Here is a 16,522-nt window from a genome sequence, read left to right on the forward strand (position 1 = left end):
TGGTCTTTGCAGATAAGCTAGAGAGAAAAGTATCCTACTCATTTAAGTACAGGATATTATTGCAATAATGGGAAGGCTGAGGACCAGGCTAGAAACGGGCAGGTCTTAGAGGACCAGGGGGTGGGAATCATGGGAATGGTCTCATAGCAAGGCCAGTCTGGCCAGGACACCACCCTGGTTCTGTGCCTCTTGCTCAGGTTTCAAACACCAGGGAGGAGTACCTAACTTACCCAGCTACATCAGATGCCTGACCATGGGCTAGAGGAAGCCCAGCTGAGGGTCTTCTTAGACTGGCATCCAGTGAGGAGAGTTAATTCTTCCGAGGAAGTCAGGATGCTTTAGGGAGTGGAACTCCACCCTGGGCTGCTCCACAGCAATGTATGTCCACAACAAGTTATGAAAACTTATGAACCAGAGACCACTGAGAACATCCCTGTAATAAAAAGAAGTTGGGCTAACTGAGCAAGGGAGAATGCACTCCAGACGAACCATGGGCCTCGTGCTCAGAGGGGTCAGGTGGGGCTCATAAGGCATGTGGGCTTTTGCTTGATGGTTCTAAAGAGGATTTGAGAAGCAGAGGGTCAGTTCTGGATTGGGTGTTGTCTGCAGTGGATACAAGTAATGATTATGTATCTCAATGATTCTGACGGAGGAGGTGGGAAGATTAAAGTGAGGGTAGACATTCATTGGTAAAGATGTGACCTTGCCTCTTGATATTCTGTAAATGTTGTCTGTGTTTGTTAGGAAAGGTCTAGTCTACCTGTCAGTTGTGAGCTGTCATTTTGGGGGATATCACTGTCTTAGTCTTTGAAGTTCATCAAAGCTGATTGGCTCCTTGGGCCCTGGTTTCCCTCCTGGTGATCTAGAGACATCCGGCCTTTCCACGTGATGCCTGCAGCTGGCTGATCGCATGCATGTGGGTACCAGGATGTCCCCAGCACTCAGAAAAAAGGGGCACCTGAGGGATGTCCTGCAGAGAGCATCCATAGAAACCACAGGGAGACTGGGCACAGTTTTATTAACAATCCTGAGGATTTTTCATTTTTATCAACTGTTCCTTATGCCCAGTGAATACAGTTTCTAACTGAAGGGATTTCCCCTTTATACCATGTAGGAGTCATCGGGATGAAACTTTAAATGGTTTTTAAGATTAAGCCTTTAAGATAAACAAGAAAACTGGACCACAAATTAGTGGTTAAACTGCATGTCCCACCTTTATGACAAATCTCATCTCAACATCTGTGGGGAAGTTGGGGTTCCTATGGCCAGGATCCTCACTGAACTTAAACCACCTGATGATGTAACTGGCCTATTGCTGGCTGCCACTTCCACACCTGTAGGCAATAAGCTATTATTGCACTGTATAGAGAGCTCGGCTCAGTACTCCGGGCGGAGGTAGAGATGCTGGTGCTCGATCTACCGACCTACTGAACGTTTTGCTGTCAATTTCTTTGGTCACACTGAATCCATAGCGAACTTGCCCGGGGCTGAAACCACTGGCAAGACAACATCTGTGTAAATTCCTTCTCTCTTTGTTGATGGCTCAGGTCTTCCTGAAAACATTAGGAATTAACTGTGGATGAGACGCAGCTAGACTCTTTTTAAATGAGTAGCCCAGCTGACAGTGAAAGGTAGTTACAAAGGAACTTTCCCTCTTCCCCCTGGATTGTTTTATCTCTTGTTAATTACTGCCTGAGCTTCCTATGTGGGTTCAGTATTGTCACTGTTTTTCTACAACTCCTCAAACGTCGCCGGGCAGGCTGTGGACAGACTCAGGCAGCCCTGAGATCTTCCAGCAGACCTACACCTGATTGCTGACCAACCTTTCCGGCCATTGGGGAGTGGGATGCTGGCTTCTGTGGCCTGGTATCCCTCTTCTTTCTGGTGTTCCTCCTCTTCCTAGGCTCTTGGTGAATTTGTCCTGGTGGAGAAAGATGTCAAGATTAAAAAGAAGGGAAAGATTTACAGCCTAAATGAGGGCTACGCCAAGTATTTTGATGGTGCCACCACAGAATATGTGCAGAAAAAGAAATTTCCCGAGGTGAGTACAGAGAGCCTGAGGCGGCAGGGGGAGAATGCCACCTCAGTGGGCTCCTGCTCTGGTGGTGGCTTTGGGGCTGGGCTGAGTGAGGTGGTAGTTCCAATCAGCATGTGAGTGGTGGACTCTGCCTTTCTTTATAAGCAATCAATGTCTTTTATAGCTAAAATTTACCTCCTAAAGATTGCATTCTCCAGGTGAGATTTTTTCCAGGAGAAATTGTTCATAAAGAAGGTCAAAAGAACATTTTCAAAATTGGAGGTTCAGGCCAGAACCTCTCTCAAGTCATTTGTTTGCTGAGCTACTGCTTGTATAGATGCTGATCACTCAGTTACATTCGCTTTTATGTGGAATAATTCTACTCATGTGCTCTAATACAGGGACCTGTGTTTATCCCAAGTTTTAGAAATCTCTTTGGCTCCCAACATGATCGCCGGTTCTGGATGCATTAATACAGCCTGAATAACCCACTCAATATGTCAGCATACAGAGAGCTTTCTAGTCATGGACGGGAGCAGAGTCGAGGAACTTCCAGATCAAGTGTGTGAACTCTGGCTTAGACTGGAAGGGGAGCAAAAGCTTATTTACAAGTGGGACCCTCTTTCACCAAATTCTGGGGGATATCGTAAGGGAGGCCTTTCTCCTGTGATGGAAATGCAGTGGGGTGGTGTGCCTGCCTGGCAGTCCCTGGATGCTCCACTTGAGCTCCAAGGAGAAAGAGCTCAGGGTTCCATGGGACCAGGCAGCACTCTGTCAACTGGACACTGAGACTTGCGTTTGCTGCCTCCAACAGGAACTTCAGAGAATTTTCTTCTTCCTTTCTTACTGTTTGTTTTTTTAAGTGAAATTCTCAAAAGTGCACTTTCCTTTACCTCTTCCTTTTAGGGTCGTATTTTGCCATAGCACACGAACCCATCAGGTGTCTTGAGGCCAAAAGTAACAGAATATGAGTTGTGAGGTTGATAAAGTTAAAACTATTTACAAAACTACATCTCCCCAGTCTTGGAGATGTTTTCTTAGTGGTTCCCATTCTAGACTAAAAAGTGCCTCCTTTAGAACCCATAAAGGAAGACACTTACTGCTAAAAAATAAAACTCCTATACAAAAACATGACCACAAGTCTTTCTGAAAGAGAAGTTGCAAACTGAGAAAAAAGTAATCAGCACAAAGATGACCAACAACAACAGGTGGAACAGTGACTACACAAGGATGCCTTACAAATCTTAGCCCAAGGATGAGCCTCCAAATACAAAACTGGGCAAAGGCATGGCCATTCAAGTCATGGAAGAAACATACATGACCCGTCAGCAAGTGGGAAGCGGCCACTGAAAAACAAATGCAAATTAAAATGCACTACCACTTCTGCATATGAGATTGGTAATGATTGAAAGATAAGCAGTGCTCAGTGGTGTGGGAAGACAGGCCCTCTTGTGAATTGTTCATGGAAACAAATGTCCCAGCCTTTCTTGAGGACGGTCTCTCAGTATGATTTCCAATATTAAGTATCCATATCCATTGACTCAGCAGTTTCTTCTAAATTCCACTGAAATTTGCCTTAAGGAACTAACAGGTCAAATAAAATTGATAAATGCACATGGATATGTCATTGCAGCATTGTTCATAACAACAACAAAAGGAACTGAAGTGTCCATTAGTAAGGGCTGGTTAATGTATTATGGTATAGCCACAATATCCCAGGGAAGTGTTGTGCTACACATTCATCCACTAGAAAGGTAAGTCCTTCTTATCTATAGGTAGTAAGACATGTCCACAAAACACTCAGTGAAAGAAGTGGGTTACAGAACTAAATGTAATCTCATATATGTAAGTATATATATCTATGTATATATATTTATGCACACAAATATATGTAGCATGCATACATGCATAAAATGTCTTCAAAGACTGTTCCATTTCATTAACAGTGGTTTCTGAAAGTTGAGGCTACATGGTTCTTCACTTTCTATATGTATGAATATGTGCAATGATCATGTGTTACTGAAAATAGATTATTCCAATTTTCTTTATAGAAATTATTACAAAATCATTGTCATTTGAAGAAGCAATCAAAGTGTATGCAACCAAAACATTTAAGGAGAAAAAAATATATCAGGTAGTTAATTATTAAAAATAGTATATTCTTTTTCCTGGATTCTGTGATGTTTAGTATTAGTCAGCTGTTAAAAGTCTCCATGTCTCTCCGGTCAGTTGTAGAAAATAGAAAGTCTGGTGGTCACTTAAATCATAAAGAGACCAGTGAACTCAACATATTAATCAATATTTCAGTACTGATTCAAAGAGGAGACCCTTTTTTGTTGAATTTGATAAATGATTTATATTTTACAAATTTCTTTTCATTATTATTGTATTAACTTTATGCATAAACCACACACATACATACTCTTGTATAAATACAAAATGTGATTATAAACATGCTTTCTTAAAAAAAAAACAAAATGAGATCCTTCTCTCCTTTTTAAAAATAGGAATTCTAAACAAAGGGAACTAAAGGAAGGTACACCATATCCCAGCATAAAGCAAGACTCCAGAATCTTCCCATTGCTTTTCAATAAAGCAAGACTCCAGAATCTTCCCATTGCTTTTCAATGTGAAACTAGTTTTAAAGTAAATCTGTCCTTAGCAAAAAAGGAATTGTTTGGTGTCTAGGAGGTTTTGGTCTTGCTTGCTCACTTTTACCTAATATCCCTTACAAGTTTCATAAATTGAAGACTAGAGATTAGTTGGATCTGGCCCCCAAAAGCTAGTGTACATGTCACATATCAAGGGACCAGTGTGAATGCTGGATAATTTCCATAGGCAATGGTTGAGAGTTCTCGGGGGAATTTTCTTCTTGATTCAAAAACTGTCATTATTTTGACTGAAGTGCTGGATGGTCTTGGGAATGTTCAGTTCTGACTGATAAGAAAAGCAGAGGTACAATGAAATACATCATTATTTTGACTGAAATGCTGGATGGTCTTGGGAATGCTCAGTTCTGACTAATAAGAAAAGCAGAGATACAGTGAAATACAGTTGGATCCCAGAATCTGCCCTGTAGATATAAAAAGGAGTATTAACCCCAGACAAGTGGACATACCCTTGACAGAATGGTGGGCAACCCCCTGGGCTGCAGGAGAAGTTCACAGTGTTCCCTTAGAGAAATTAAAAGACAGCAAAGGAAAATAACCTGAGCCCCATTCCCAGAGAAACTCTCCATGAAGAGATGGAGTAGAGATCACAGGAGGAGAGGCTGGCATCCTGAGCATTGGCATGAAGCTGGTGCTTTATGAAGTACTTTTATTTACTATTTTAAATACAGAAAGGCCTAAAAAAGAAAACAGTAAATAATCTATAATGTTTCCACTTGATTAAAACTATAATTTCTATTTTTGTTAACAAAATTTTAAAAGTAATATATCTTAAAATGTGAAAAATAGAATTCCCAAATGACCCAGCAATTCCACTCCTGGGTATATACCTCAAATTATTGAAAACAGGTATTCAGACAAAAACTTGCACACAAATTTTGAGAGCAGTGTTTTTCATAATATCTCTAGGTGGAAGCAACTCAAATGTCCATTGACTGATAAATGGATAAATTAAAGGTGGTATATCCATACAGGGGAATATTATTCAGCCTTAAAAAGGAATTAAATACTGATGCATACTGTCACATGGATGAATCTTAAAAATATTTGTGCTAAGTGGAAAGTGCCAGATGCAAGGGAAAGGTAAATCCATAGAGCCAGAAAGCAGGTTAATGGTTGCTAGGGCCTTGGGGAGGGGAGGGCAAGGATACCTAATGGGTATGGGGTTTTCTTTTGGGGTGATAAAAGTGTTCTGTAACTAGATAGAGGTGATTGCTTGCACATTATGAATATTCTAAATGCCACTGAATTTGTACACCTCAAAATGGTTAATTTTATGTGATTGAATTTTACTTCAAGTTTTAAAGTAATATAAGATTAGGAAGCTTTACACATACAGAAATATACAAAATTAAAAGTGAAAGCTTTCCTTCTCCCCATTCCAGCCAAGTAGCTCTTTCCAGGGATCCCACTGTTAATGTTTCTTTCGTTCTTTGATTTGGGATAGTGGTGAGGGAGTATGTGCACCTAGCTCCTTATCTATCCCCGTCTACCTTTTAAGCCATAAGATATAGCATATTAATCTCACCTATTTTTTTGATGACCTTGAAGATTGTTGTAGCTAAGCTAAGCATGAGCAGACCTATTGCACTCCCTGAGAGGGCTGCCCGGCCCTGTGTGGAGCAGGAATGATGGAGCTAATTCCTCATGGAGAAGCTATGCTTGTTTGTGGTTTTTCACCATCAGAAACAGAGCTGCAATGGAAATGCCCAACTACATACACTGGGGACATTTTGCAAGTGTATTTGTAGGGCAAATTTCTTACTGATGTTGCTGGATCAAAGGGTATGGGCATTTAGCATCTTGATACTGCCAAATATTCTTCCAGAAAAGTTGCATCAATTTATCCTCTTTGGCACAATATAAAATAGTACCCCTCTTGCTGCAGCCTCACTAGTGCCAGATATGGTTAATCCTTTGAAATTGTGTCCATCTGATGGATAAAAAGGTGTACCCTGTGACTTGATCTGCACATGTGTAATTATGATTAAGGCTGTACAAGCTTCCTTATATTTATTGAGCATCTGTTTTTGTCCCTGTAAATTGACTATTCCTATCCTTTCCATTATTATATAGTGTTCATCTTTTTCTTGGCACTTGTGTAAACTTTGTAAACGAAGGAAACTAGCCTTTTGTCTCTTACTCGTGTTAGAAATATATATAGCCTTTCAGCTTTTATGCCACAGAAATGTTTAAAAATTTTGTCAATAGTTTTATTTTTTAAATTTCTATGTGTTTTGTGTACCAAACTGTAAATTAATGTGCTCATCTTTTATTCTGTGCTGTCCAGTAGAATAGCTACTAGCCACATATAGCCATTTATATGTAAATTAATTAAAGTCAGATTTTCATCTTCACTAGTGTCATTGCCAGAGCTCAATAGCTACATGTGGTGGGTGGCTACTGTATTGGACAGAGTGATAAAAAGCATTTCCATCATCACAGAGAACTCCATGGGACAGCCTTATCCTTAATTATTTATGCTTTCCTACTTTTACATCTTTATCCATCTTGAAGTAATTTTGGTGTAAAGAATGAGGTGGGGATTCCACAGAACTCTTTTTTTTTTTTGGGTTGTGGAATTTTGTTTATTGGGAATTTTTTTATTACCAATTCAATCTTGTTAGAAGTAATTGGTCTGTCAGGTTTCCAGTTTATTCCTGGGTAAGTCCTGAAAGATTGTATGTTTCTAGGAATTTATACATGTCTTTTAGTTTGTCAAATTTATTGGTATATCATTTCCCATGCAATTTTCTTTTTTTTTCTTTTTTTTTTTTGAGAGTGCATCTCTCATATTTATTGATCAAATGGTTGTTAACAACAATAAAATTCTGTATAGGGGAGTCAATGCACAGTCATTAATCAACCCCAAGCCTATATCTCAACAGTCTCCAATCTTCTGAAGCATAACAAACAAGTTCTTACATGGTGAACAAGGTCTTACATAGTGAATAAGTTCTTACATGGTGAACAGTGCAAGGGCAGTCATGTCACAGAAACTTTCGGTTTTGATCACGCATCATGAACTATAAACAATCAAGTCAGATATGATTAGTCGTTTGATTTTTATACTTGATTTATATGTGAATACCACATTTCTCCCTTATTATTATTATTATTTATTTATTTTTAATAAAATGATGAAGTGGTAGGTAGATGCAAGATAAAGGTAAAAAACATAATTTAGTGCTGTAAGAGGGCAAATGTAGGTGATCAGGTCTGTGCCTATAGACTAAGTATTAATCCAAGCTGGACAAGGACAACAAAACATCCACGGATGCAGAAAATTTCTCTCAAAACAGGGGGGGGGGTGAGGTTCTAAGCCTCCCCTCTGTTGGTCCCCAGTTTCTCTCCTGATGTCCCCCCTGCGACTGTGCCTGTCTTAGGTTGTTCCTTCCTTGAGGAATCTTACCCGTCTCTGGCTAACCAGTCATCTTCCGGGGCCATACAGGGAAATGTAAAGTTCCACATAACTCTTTTCTAAGAAGCTAGCTGGCTATCCTAATACTAAATAGTTCTTCTTCCATGCTGACTTGAAATGTCACATTTACCAGAAATCAAATTCTCATATATGATTCACCTGTGACTGGACTTTGAGCTACTGTCAGCTTTTGCATTTCTTCTCCAGCTTGGATATGTTAATATTATTAGTTCACAATATGTTCTTAGATTTCGTGGTTACTCTCTTCCCTTCTTAGGCTTTATTTTCACAAATGTTCAGGATTACTTTGCCAGAAATATTTAACACCATTTCTTTCAAGTTTCTCCACAAAAAGTCCATTGATATTTTCATGAACTACACTGAATTTATGAATAGATTTACAAAGAATTAGTATCTTTAAAATAACACTTCCTACTTTAGAGAAGCATAGAGTGTCTTTTCTTTTGCTTTAATTTTCTTTTATGTCCCTCAGAAGAGACTTCATTTCCTTTCAGTGGCTTGCATTTCTTGGCCATCGTGAATAAATGCTGCAATGAATGAGTGTACAAATAAAAATATATCTGAGATGCTGTTTCTAATTCTTTTGGATATACACCAAGAAGTGGCAGGGATGTTTCCATTTTGAAAAAGCTTTTCTTCTTTTTCATTCCTTCTTTGGCTCTCTTCGCTTAGTGTCTGTCCTTCATAATCCTCTGCAACTGTTCTGGCAAAGGTTACCATGTTTGGAAATGTTGCCAAACCCAGCGGTCATGTTCCCACCTCACGTTACATGGCATTTAGCACTGTTCACCACTTCCTCCAGGAAACTGTCTTCCTTTATCTTGAGCAGTTTTCCACCTGCCTTCCTAGCCACCTTCCCAGCCTCTTGTGTGTGCTCCCGCACCTGTGCCTGCCCTTAAATTTGGTGCACTACTAGACTCCATTCCAAGCCAGGCTATTGGCTCACACTTGGTGTCCCCCAGGGTGACCCCGACCAGTCCCTTCTGGTCACCCCTGCTCTCCAGCTTCCTCATAGGCTTCCAATCTGTTTGCTCCTCCTCACCTCTAGTCAACCTTCCTATACCACACCCCCTGCCAAGCCCACACCCCACACCTGCTCCCTCCTCTGTTCTTTCTTTTCATGATAGACTGCCCTCAACCTCATATGCATCCCCAACAAGGTTCTGGGAGTGAGCCAAGGACTCCCTCTTTCTCATACCCATGTCTAATCGATCATTAGGTGGTATCAACTCTATTTGTCAACTGTTTCTCAGGTAAGTCCATGCTCTTCATCCATGAGACCATTGATGTAATAAAGTCCATTCTCTTACCTACTGAGAATCTCTTAGCTGGCATCCAAAGATGTTTTTATTTAGTTAATATCATTATGTGAATAAAATATAGGAGGCATGCAAATTCTCCATATAAATTTTTAAGGTGGCAACCTGAGTAGTGCTTTCTAGAAACCTCATGTGCATGCAGTGCAGTAAGTATTTCCCAGCACCTGCTGTATGCCTTCACTAAGCTGGGCAAGCAAATGCCGGGATAAGATGACAGTCTCTTTCTGCAATGACATCACAAATTCATGGAAGGACCTGGCATACAAATGCCTACAACAAATGCATTTTATTGCAGCTGATGCCAGGTGTAGTGGACAATGCAGGTGGCAGTGAGTACCTAATTGTCGCCAACCCATTCTCTATACTTGTGCTGGAGGGATTGTTCTAGATCATATCTGGTATAGGCTAAAAGCCAAACTCCCTAACCTCACTTAGCCAGGCCCCCTAAGACCTGGCCTTTCATCCCTTACTTTGTCCCTCTTGCTCCCTTTTGTCAGCTATACTAGATGCTTGTGAACATTCCCACCTTTCCTACGTTCCAGGTCTTTGTGTGTTTGCTTTTCTGCTAAGAAAGCTTTTCTCATGCCTGTATGTCAGGTGAACTCCTGATTTAAGCATCACCTGTGCTAAGAAACCTTCCCTGCCCCCGCAGGTGACACAGTCACACTCCTCATGTTGCCCATTATATGCAGAACCTGCCTTTATAGTGGCACCAGCCACAACCAAATGCATTGATTCATTTATTGTATCACAGCTTTACTAAGATATAATTCATATTTCATACAATTCACCCATTTAAAGTTTACAACTCAGTGGCTTTTATTAGACACAGAATTTTGCATCCATACCATTATCAATTTTAAAACACTTTCATTACGTCAAAGGGAAACCTCAATCCCTCAGCCATTACCCCAATCTCCTCATATGCCTCAGGCCTCAGCACCTTTAATCTCTACACTCTGTCTCTATAGATTTGCCTCTTTGGACATTTTATATAAATGAAGTTGTATAATACGTGGTCTTTTGTGCCTGACTTCTTTCTCTGTCTCACGATTTTAAGGTTCATGTTGTAGCATGTGTCAGGACTTCCTCCCTTTTTATGGCTGAATAATGTGCTACTGTACGGATAGCCCATATTTTATTTGTCCAGTTCATCAGTTGATGGACATGCGGGTTGTTTCCAACTTTCTGGCTGCTGCAAGGAACGTTTGTGTGCAAAGTTTTGTTTTCATTTCTTTTGGGTGTGTACCTAGAATGGAAACACAGATCACACAGTAGCTCTATATTCAGTTATTCGAGGACTTGCCAGACTGTTTCCCACAGCAGCTGCATCATTATACAATCCTGCCAGCAGTTACGAGGGTTCGTTTCCCCACATCCTTGCCCACACTTACTATCTTTTTCCAACAGCCATCATAGTAAATGTAAAGTGGTATGTCATTGCGGTTTGATTGTATTTCCCTGATAGCTAAAGAAGTTGAGTATCTTTGCATGTGTTATGGCCCATCTGCATAACTTCACTGGGAAATCCATATTCAAATCCTTCCTTCATTTCAGAATTGGGTTGTTTAGGTTTTTGTGTTGAGTTATTAGAGTTCTTTATATTCTGGATATTAATCCTTTATCAGGTATGTGGTTTACAAATATTTTCTTTTACGTGTGTTGCTTTTGTACTCTGTTGATAGTGTGCTTCTATGCACAGAAGTTTTTAATTTTGAGGGAGTCAGTTTAGCTATTTATCTTGTTGTCTGTGCTTTTGGTATTATATCAAAGAAACCATTGCCAACTCCAAAATCATGATATTCTCTAACGTTTCCTGAGAGCTGTATAGTTTTAGCTATTGTTTAGGTCTTCAATCCACTTAATTTTTTTATGTGGTGCAAGGTAAGTCCTTTGCCATTTTGTATTAGGCTATTTGTCTTATTATAGAATTATGAATTCACTTATTTTTATGCATTTGCATATGCTAGTCTCCTTTAGCTTGTGACTTCCTTGGGGCATTGACTGTTTTGCCAGTTTTAGCATCTTCAGGGCCCAGCCTGGTGCTAGTCATGAATAAGGTGCTTAAAATTTTTTACTGAATTGAGTTTATACAAGATTTCTGCACAGAACTACTCATGTTTTGCCTAGAAAAGTATATGGCAGATTTTTGCATTCCATCTAACATTCAGTGCTTGAAATCACCTGCAGTGTCCGCTTTTATCACATTTCCTTGATGTCTTTCAATATCTTCTGTTGGGTGAATTTCTCTTACTGGTCTAAGCCAAGCCCAAATCCCGCTGGTTTCCCCTTCTCTTCTTAGAAGGCTTTACTAGTCAATTTCCTTTCCTCTGTAATCCCCCTAAACCAGGATCTGTGGGTAAGGGAGTATCTAATTCAGGTGCAGCCAGCCCCATGTGTAGAGGGATGGCAGGCCCATGAACACCTGGAGAGCATCTTCTCTCACCGATGGCCGGTCCTGTGCCCACACATACCCAACACTGCCTGGGGTTTTTATTTGGGCGCTATGAGAAATTACCCAACTTTTTAAGTGTTGGCAACCCATTTACAGAAAATACATGACTTGTAAACAATTTCTCATGTATGGGATCCCCATATAAAATAGGAGACTCAAACAAGTGACCAAAGCAGGTGGCTTTTATGTCTTTTAGACAAAGAAACAATACATTCTGAAGAATTGACAAGACAACCAAGTTAGGGCTGGCCTAAGAAATTAGTGAGAAAGTAACAAGGTTTGTTTATACAGCCTTCTGGGCTTTAATTTTCTATCTCTAGGGATAAGGACATCTCTCTTTCTCCTGGTGCAGGGAGTGTACCTTTCATATGTGAGATTAGTTCCTCCATTCAGGGGTATAAAAGGGTCAGAGGGTCTTTATTGCACTAGCAGTTTCTCAACTGTCTTTAATTCAAAATAATCAATATGCTAGAAGCACAGAACCCAAGAATGGACTAACAGTTACCAAAGGGAAAGGGACTGGGGAGGACGGGTGGGAAGGGAGGGATAAGGGCGGGAAAAAAGAAAGGGGGCATTACGATTAACATGTATAGTGTGGGGGGAGGCACGGGGAGGGCTGTGCAACACAGAGAAGACAAGTAGTGATTTTACAGTATCTTACTATGTTGATGGACAGTGACTGTGAACGGGTATGTGGGGGGGACTTGGTGAAGGGCGGAGCCTAGTAAACATAATGTCCTTCATGTAATTGTAGATTAATGATACCAAAATAAAATTAATAAAAAAAATAAATAAATAAAAATAAATAATAAAAAAATCAATATGCTAAAGGGGCATGTTTTGGGGTGGCATTTCTGCTCCCTTTCAGTATATATTTCCCTTTTTTGTGCTGTTAGCTGCTCTCTTAAGTTTGCTACAGGGTACCATCTCTTCCTTCAAGTAGTCCTACATTTAATGAATTCAATCACTGGGCGAGGGGTGGGGGGCTTAATGGATGAAGCACTCAACCACATAATGCTGTCGCACCCTAGGCTGTGAGTGAAGGACAGAGGACCTAGAATGGCAGAGGCCACAGCAGCTGGACCCATAGTCATGAACTGGACCTGGTATTTGCTGAGCTCACTGCTCTTGTCTCCCCCTCACCCTCTAGGACGGCAGTGCTCCCTATGGGGCCAGGTACGTGGGCTCCATGGTGGCCGATGTGCACCGCACCCTGGTCTATGGAGGAATTTTCCTGTACCCAGCCAACCAGAAGAGTCCTAAGGGCAAGGTAATTCCCCCTGTCCACTTGCTGTACTTGGTCAGGGAGCCAGAGCAGAGTTCCTTTCTCCTTATGCCTGCTTCTGGCTACTGCCTGTCCTTGGCATGTCTGTCTGTGAGTGGGCAGGTGAAAGGGAAACGAGATAAATTTCCCACCTATGAATTTGGGGCCATGATGAAAAGTTTGGAGGGGAAGTCTGCAGATTGTCAGCACCTTACAGTGGCTGCACTTCCTCTGGCCTTGTGCCTGTCCTAAAGCATGAGTCATCCACGTGCATCCCCCACTTCGTAGTTGCTCAGTTTGACTTTGAGCTGAGGCACCACTGATTATGAACCACAAACCCCTTTGAGAATCTGATGAAGCTGAAGGACCTACTTCTCAGGAAAAAATGCACATGAACATACCCATTACATACATTTTCAGGGCCTATCAGATGATTTGAAGCCCATCCAAGAATCCCCTGGAGAATTCCCAGACTCCAGAATAAGAATTGCTCAGAAATCCTTCTATTTCTGGAGAGGTAGCTCCTGAAACCTCTTACTGTAGCTTTATGACACAAAACCAAAAATATTTTTACTATCAAGTGGGAATCTTATGATCCAAATGCACCTCTCTTGAATAGAAGAGCCTATGGAAAAGTGTCTGGTTTTTAGCCAAGCACAGAAATCATAGGTAATCAGGCAAATCCAAACAAAGTCCTGCCATTCCCTGACATGCCCACAGCTAGCCACACATATGGACGTCTCTCTGGGTGGGAGATCTGAATTACTGGAATGCCAGATTCAAGCCATGATAAGGAATCTAACAGCCCAGGAGACCAGAGAGATTTCTCATATGCAGATTGGTGTATCAGGTATTTCTCCTCATGTGAGTGTTTAGCTCATGTATGTGAACCTGTTGAACTGAGAATCATGGGAGGTCTGGATGAAAGGTGCTGGAGGAAGGAAAGGGTCATGAGGATTAAATGTGGGTAATAGGAACTGTGGAAGTTCTTAAGTAGAACCACTCTTGCCTCCTACTCTATTCCAACATGGAGAATATTAAGACTACTGTTGCTAATTATTAAAAGGACTTAAAAATTAGTCAGAAAATACCTGTGTAAGACTAAGCATTTTCATAAGCATATAAAATTCCGTATGTAATCTTAGTCATAGCACCAAGACCACCACCTGTATGGAAAATGTCACTGGTTCCTGAACTCCCACGTGTTAGCTCCCATGGTCTCTGTGATCACATGTGTATGGGTGTAGGTGTGTACGCTTCTCTGTCCCTGTATAACTGCAGAAAAATAATAGATCACACCTTCACCCTGGATTGGAAGAATTCAATGAAAGGCCACAGAGAGCCAGGTCAACCACTTTGTAAGGGAACTTTTTTTTAGTTCCCATTCTGTACCTGTCAGAGAAGGCCGGAGCAGATGGTATGATATGGTCAGCCATGCATTTGTGGGTGTGTCTAGTGTGGGTGGGGAGGGAGCCACACTTAATCACAGTCACAGACCCACCAAGGACATTCAGTCTTGCCCACTTCAATTCAATTCCTGCGTATTTGCTGGACACAGGGCAGACACCTGCTAGTGCTCCTAGCACTTTGAGAAAAAACATTCCTTCTTCATAACAGGCTCTGCTCTGGCCTGCGTGCACAGCTTGGCAAGTAGGGTGCAGGCTGACTGTATCCCCTTCCCTCTACCTCCCCCCATCTCCCTTGGCCCCCCTTTCCCTTCCATACCCCACCTTCCAGCCCCCTATCCTGGAGCCCTTGTGCAAGCTTCACAGTAGCCTTGTGTGGACACTCTCCCTGGGTCAGGCAGAGCTGGAATGGAGATGCCACCATGACCAGCCAAGATAGACACTGTCCCCAGCCTCCAGGGTGCCATCTAGGGAGGAAGGCAGATGACAGAGAAACCTCAGTGTCATGACTGTTATGAAGAGACATGCAGGATGCCATGGGGATGCACAGCACAGAGGGACTTTTTCTCAAGGGCCAAGAGTGAAGGCCACTAAGACACCAGCAGCCCAGTTGCCCAGTCCACCCTGGAGGTGTGGAGTTGCTCCCAACAATCCCAGACACTGAGGTGCTCCTGAGAGACCCCAAGCACTCTGAGGAGACCCTTCTAGTCCTGTCAAACTTGCCTCCTCATCAGCCATAAGGTCTCCTGTCCAGTGGCTCCTAACCAGGCCTCATGGCTGAGCCAGTGGGAAGCGAGTACCCCTGTGTCCTACTCCCAGGTGAGAGGCAGGACCCCATATGCACAGAGACCCAAGGCAGGCCAAACTGAGCAGAGTGCCCCCAAAGTACAGTGAAGAGCATGGGCTGATGCACCCAGCCTCCTGGGTCTCCTGACCTCAGCCCACTCTGCTGAGGAGTGTGGGCCTCCTTGTGCTGACAAGACAGATAGAAGCCCAGCAGCTGGAATTCCTCGGCCAGCTTTGGGCCATGACTCAGGTGGGCCATCCACTCAGCTTGTCCGCCTGCCTGTTTCCCTACAGCTCCGGCTCCTGTATGAGTGCAATCCTGTGGCCTTCATCATCGAACAGGCGGGAGGCCTGGCGACCACGGGCACCCAGCCAGTGCTGGATGTGAGGCCTGAGGCCCTCCACCAGCGTGTCCCGCTCATCCTGGGGTCCCCGGATGATGTGCAGGACTATCTCACCTGTGTGCAGAGCAATCAGGCAGGCAGGTAGTGAGTGGCCTGCGAGCCCTCCTCTCTTTGTCCTGTACCTTCTATTCGGGACCCTGAGAGAAGGGAGAGTAGGGACAGGGGTGCTGAGCAGAAAAGGTGAACCGCCTGGTCACTCCCAGGACGCAGCAGCAGATGCTCAGGCTCCAGAACAGAGGTGGGGCTGGGGCCAGACTGGAGGGCTGAAAATAAAATCCATGTGTGAAAGAACAACTTTGGTTTGTCTTCCTTCGTAAATAGGCAAACAGTAATTCTAATTCTGGGAGCCTAAGTAATCGGCAGCTGTCTACTTGTGGGCAAAAAGCCCAGATAATAAGAATTTGTCTTGATTGGCTTGAAATTTGAACTTAGTGCCTTATCTTGTAGCGATTCATTTCCTTTCTTGAGAAACAGACACAATTTACATAGAAATAGAAACATATCAATCTATTTATATATTAAATGTATCTCTCTACACATTAAAATTACATATAAATATTAAGACATATGTAAATATATTTCTGTATTTAAATGGCTGGCAATGTCTTAGAAGAGTTTTTGTTTTATTTTGGATGTTTTGAGTTAGAAATCTGATAGTTTACAAGTTCTAATATTTTGGATTGAGCCTTTTTTGGGAGCAATGGCAAAAACTACTGACAGAGCCACATAGTAACTGGAGTTAATAGTTGAAAATTGATAA

The 16,522-nt window shown here is 42.0% G+C and overlaps 1 protein-coding gene across 2 annotated transcripts in view; it reads left to right on the forward strand.

Moving 5' to 3' along the window:
* FBP2 (fructose-bisphosphatase 2) overlaps positions 1-16,313 on the forward strand; it is a 63,581-nt gene extending 47,268 nt beyond the window's left edge. Inside the window, exons 5-7 of one of the 2 annotated variants that reach the window (XM_036904358.2) lie at positions 1,904-2,041; positions 13,053-13,172; positions 15,653-16,279. In XM_036904358.2, the coding sequence (XP_036760253.1) occupies positions 1,904-2,041; positions 13,053-13,172; positions 15,653-15,847 (453 nt within the window). In that variant the 3' untranslated portion in view covers positions 15,848-16,279. Of the gene's footprint in view, positions 1-1,903; positions 2,042-13,052; positions 13,173-15,652 lie in introns of both variants that reach the window. The other variant, XM_057498507.1, reaches the window with a different exon arrangement.
* Positions 16,314-16,522: the final 209 nt, after the last annotated feature.

The sequence above is a fragment of the Manis pentadactyla genome, chromosome 3 (assembly GCF_030020395.1).
Source record: "Manis pentadactyla isolate mManPen7 chromosome 3, mManPen7.hap1, whole genome shotgun sequence".
Lineage (NCBI taxonomy): Eukaryota > Metazoa > Chordata > Mammalia > Pholidota > Manidae > Manis > Manis pentadactyla.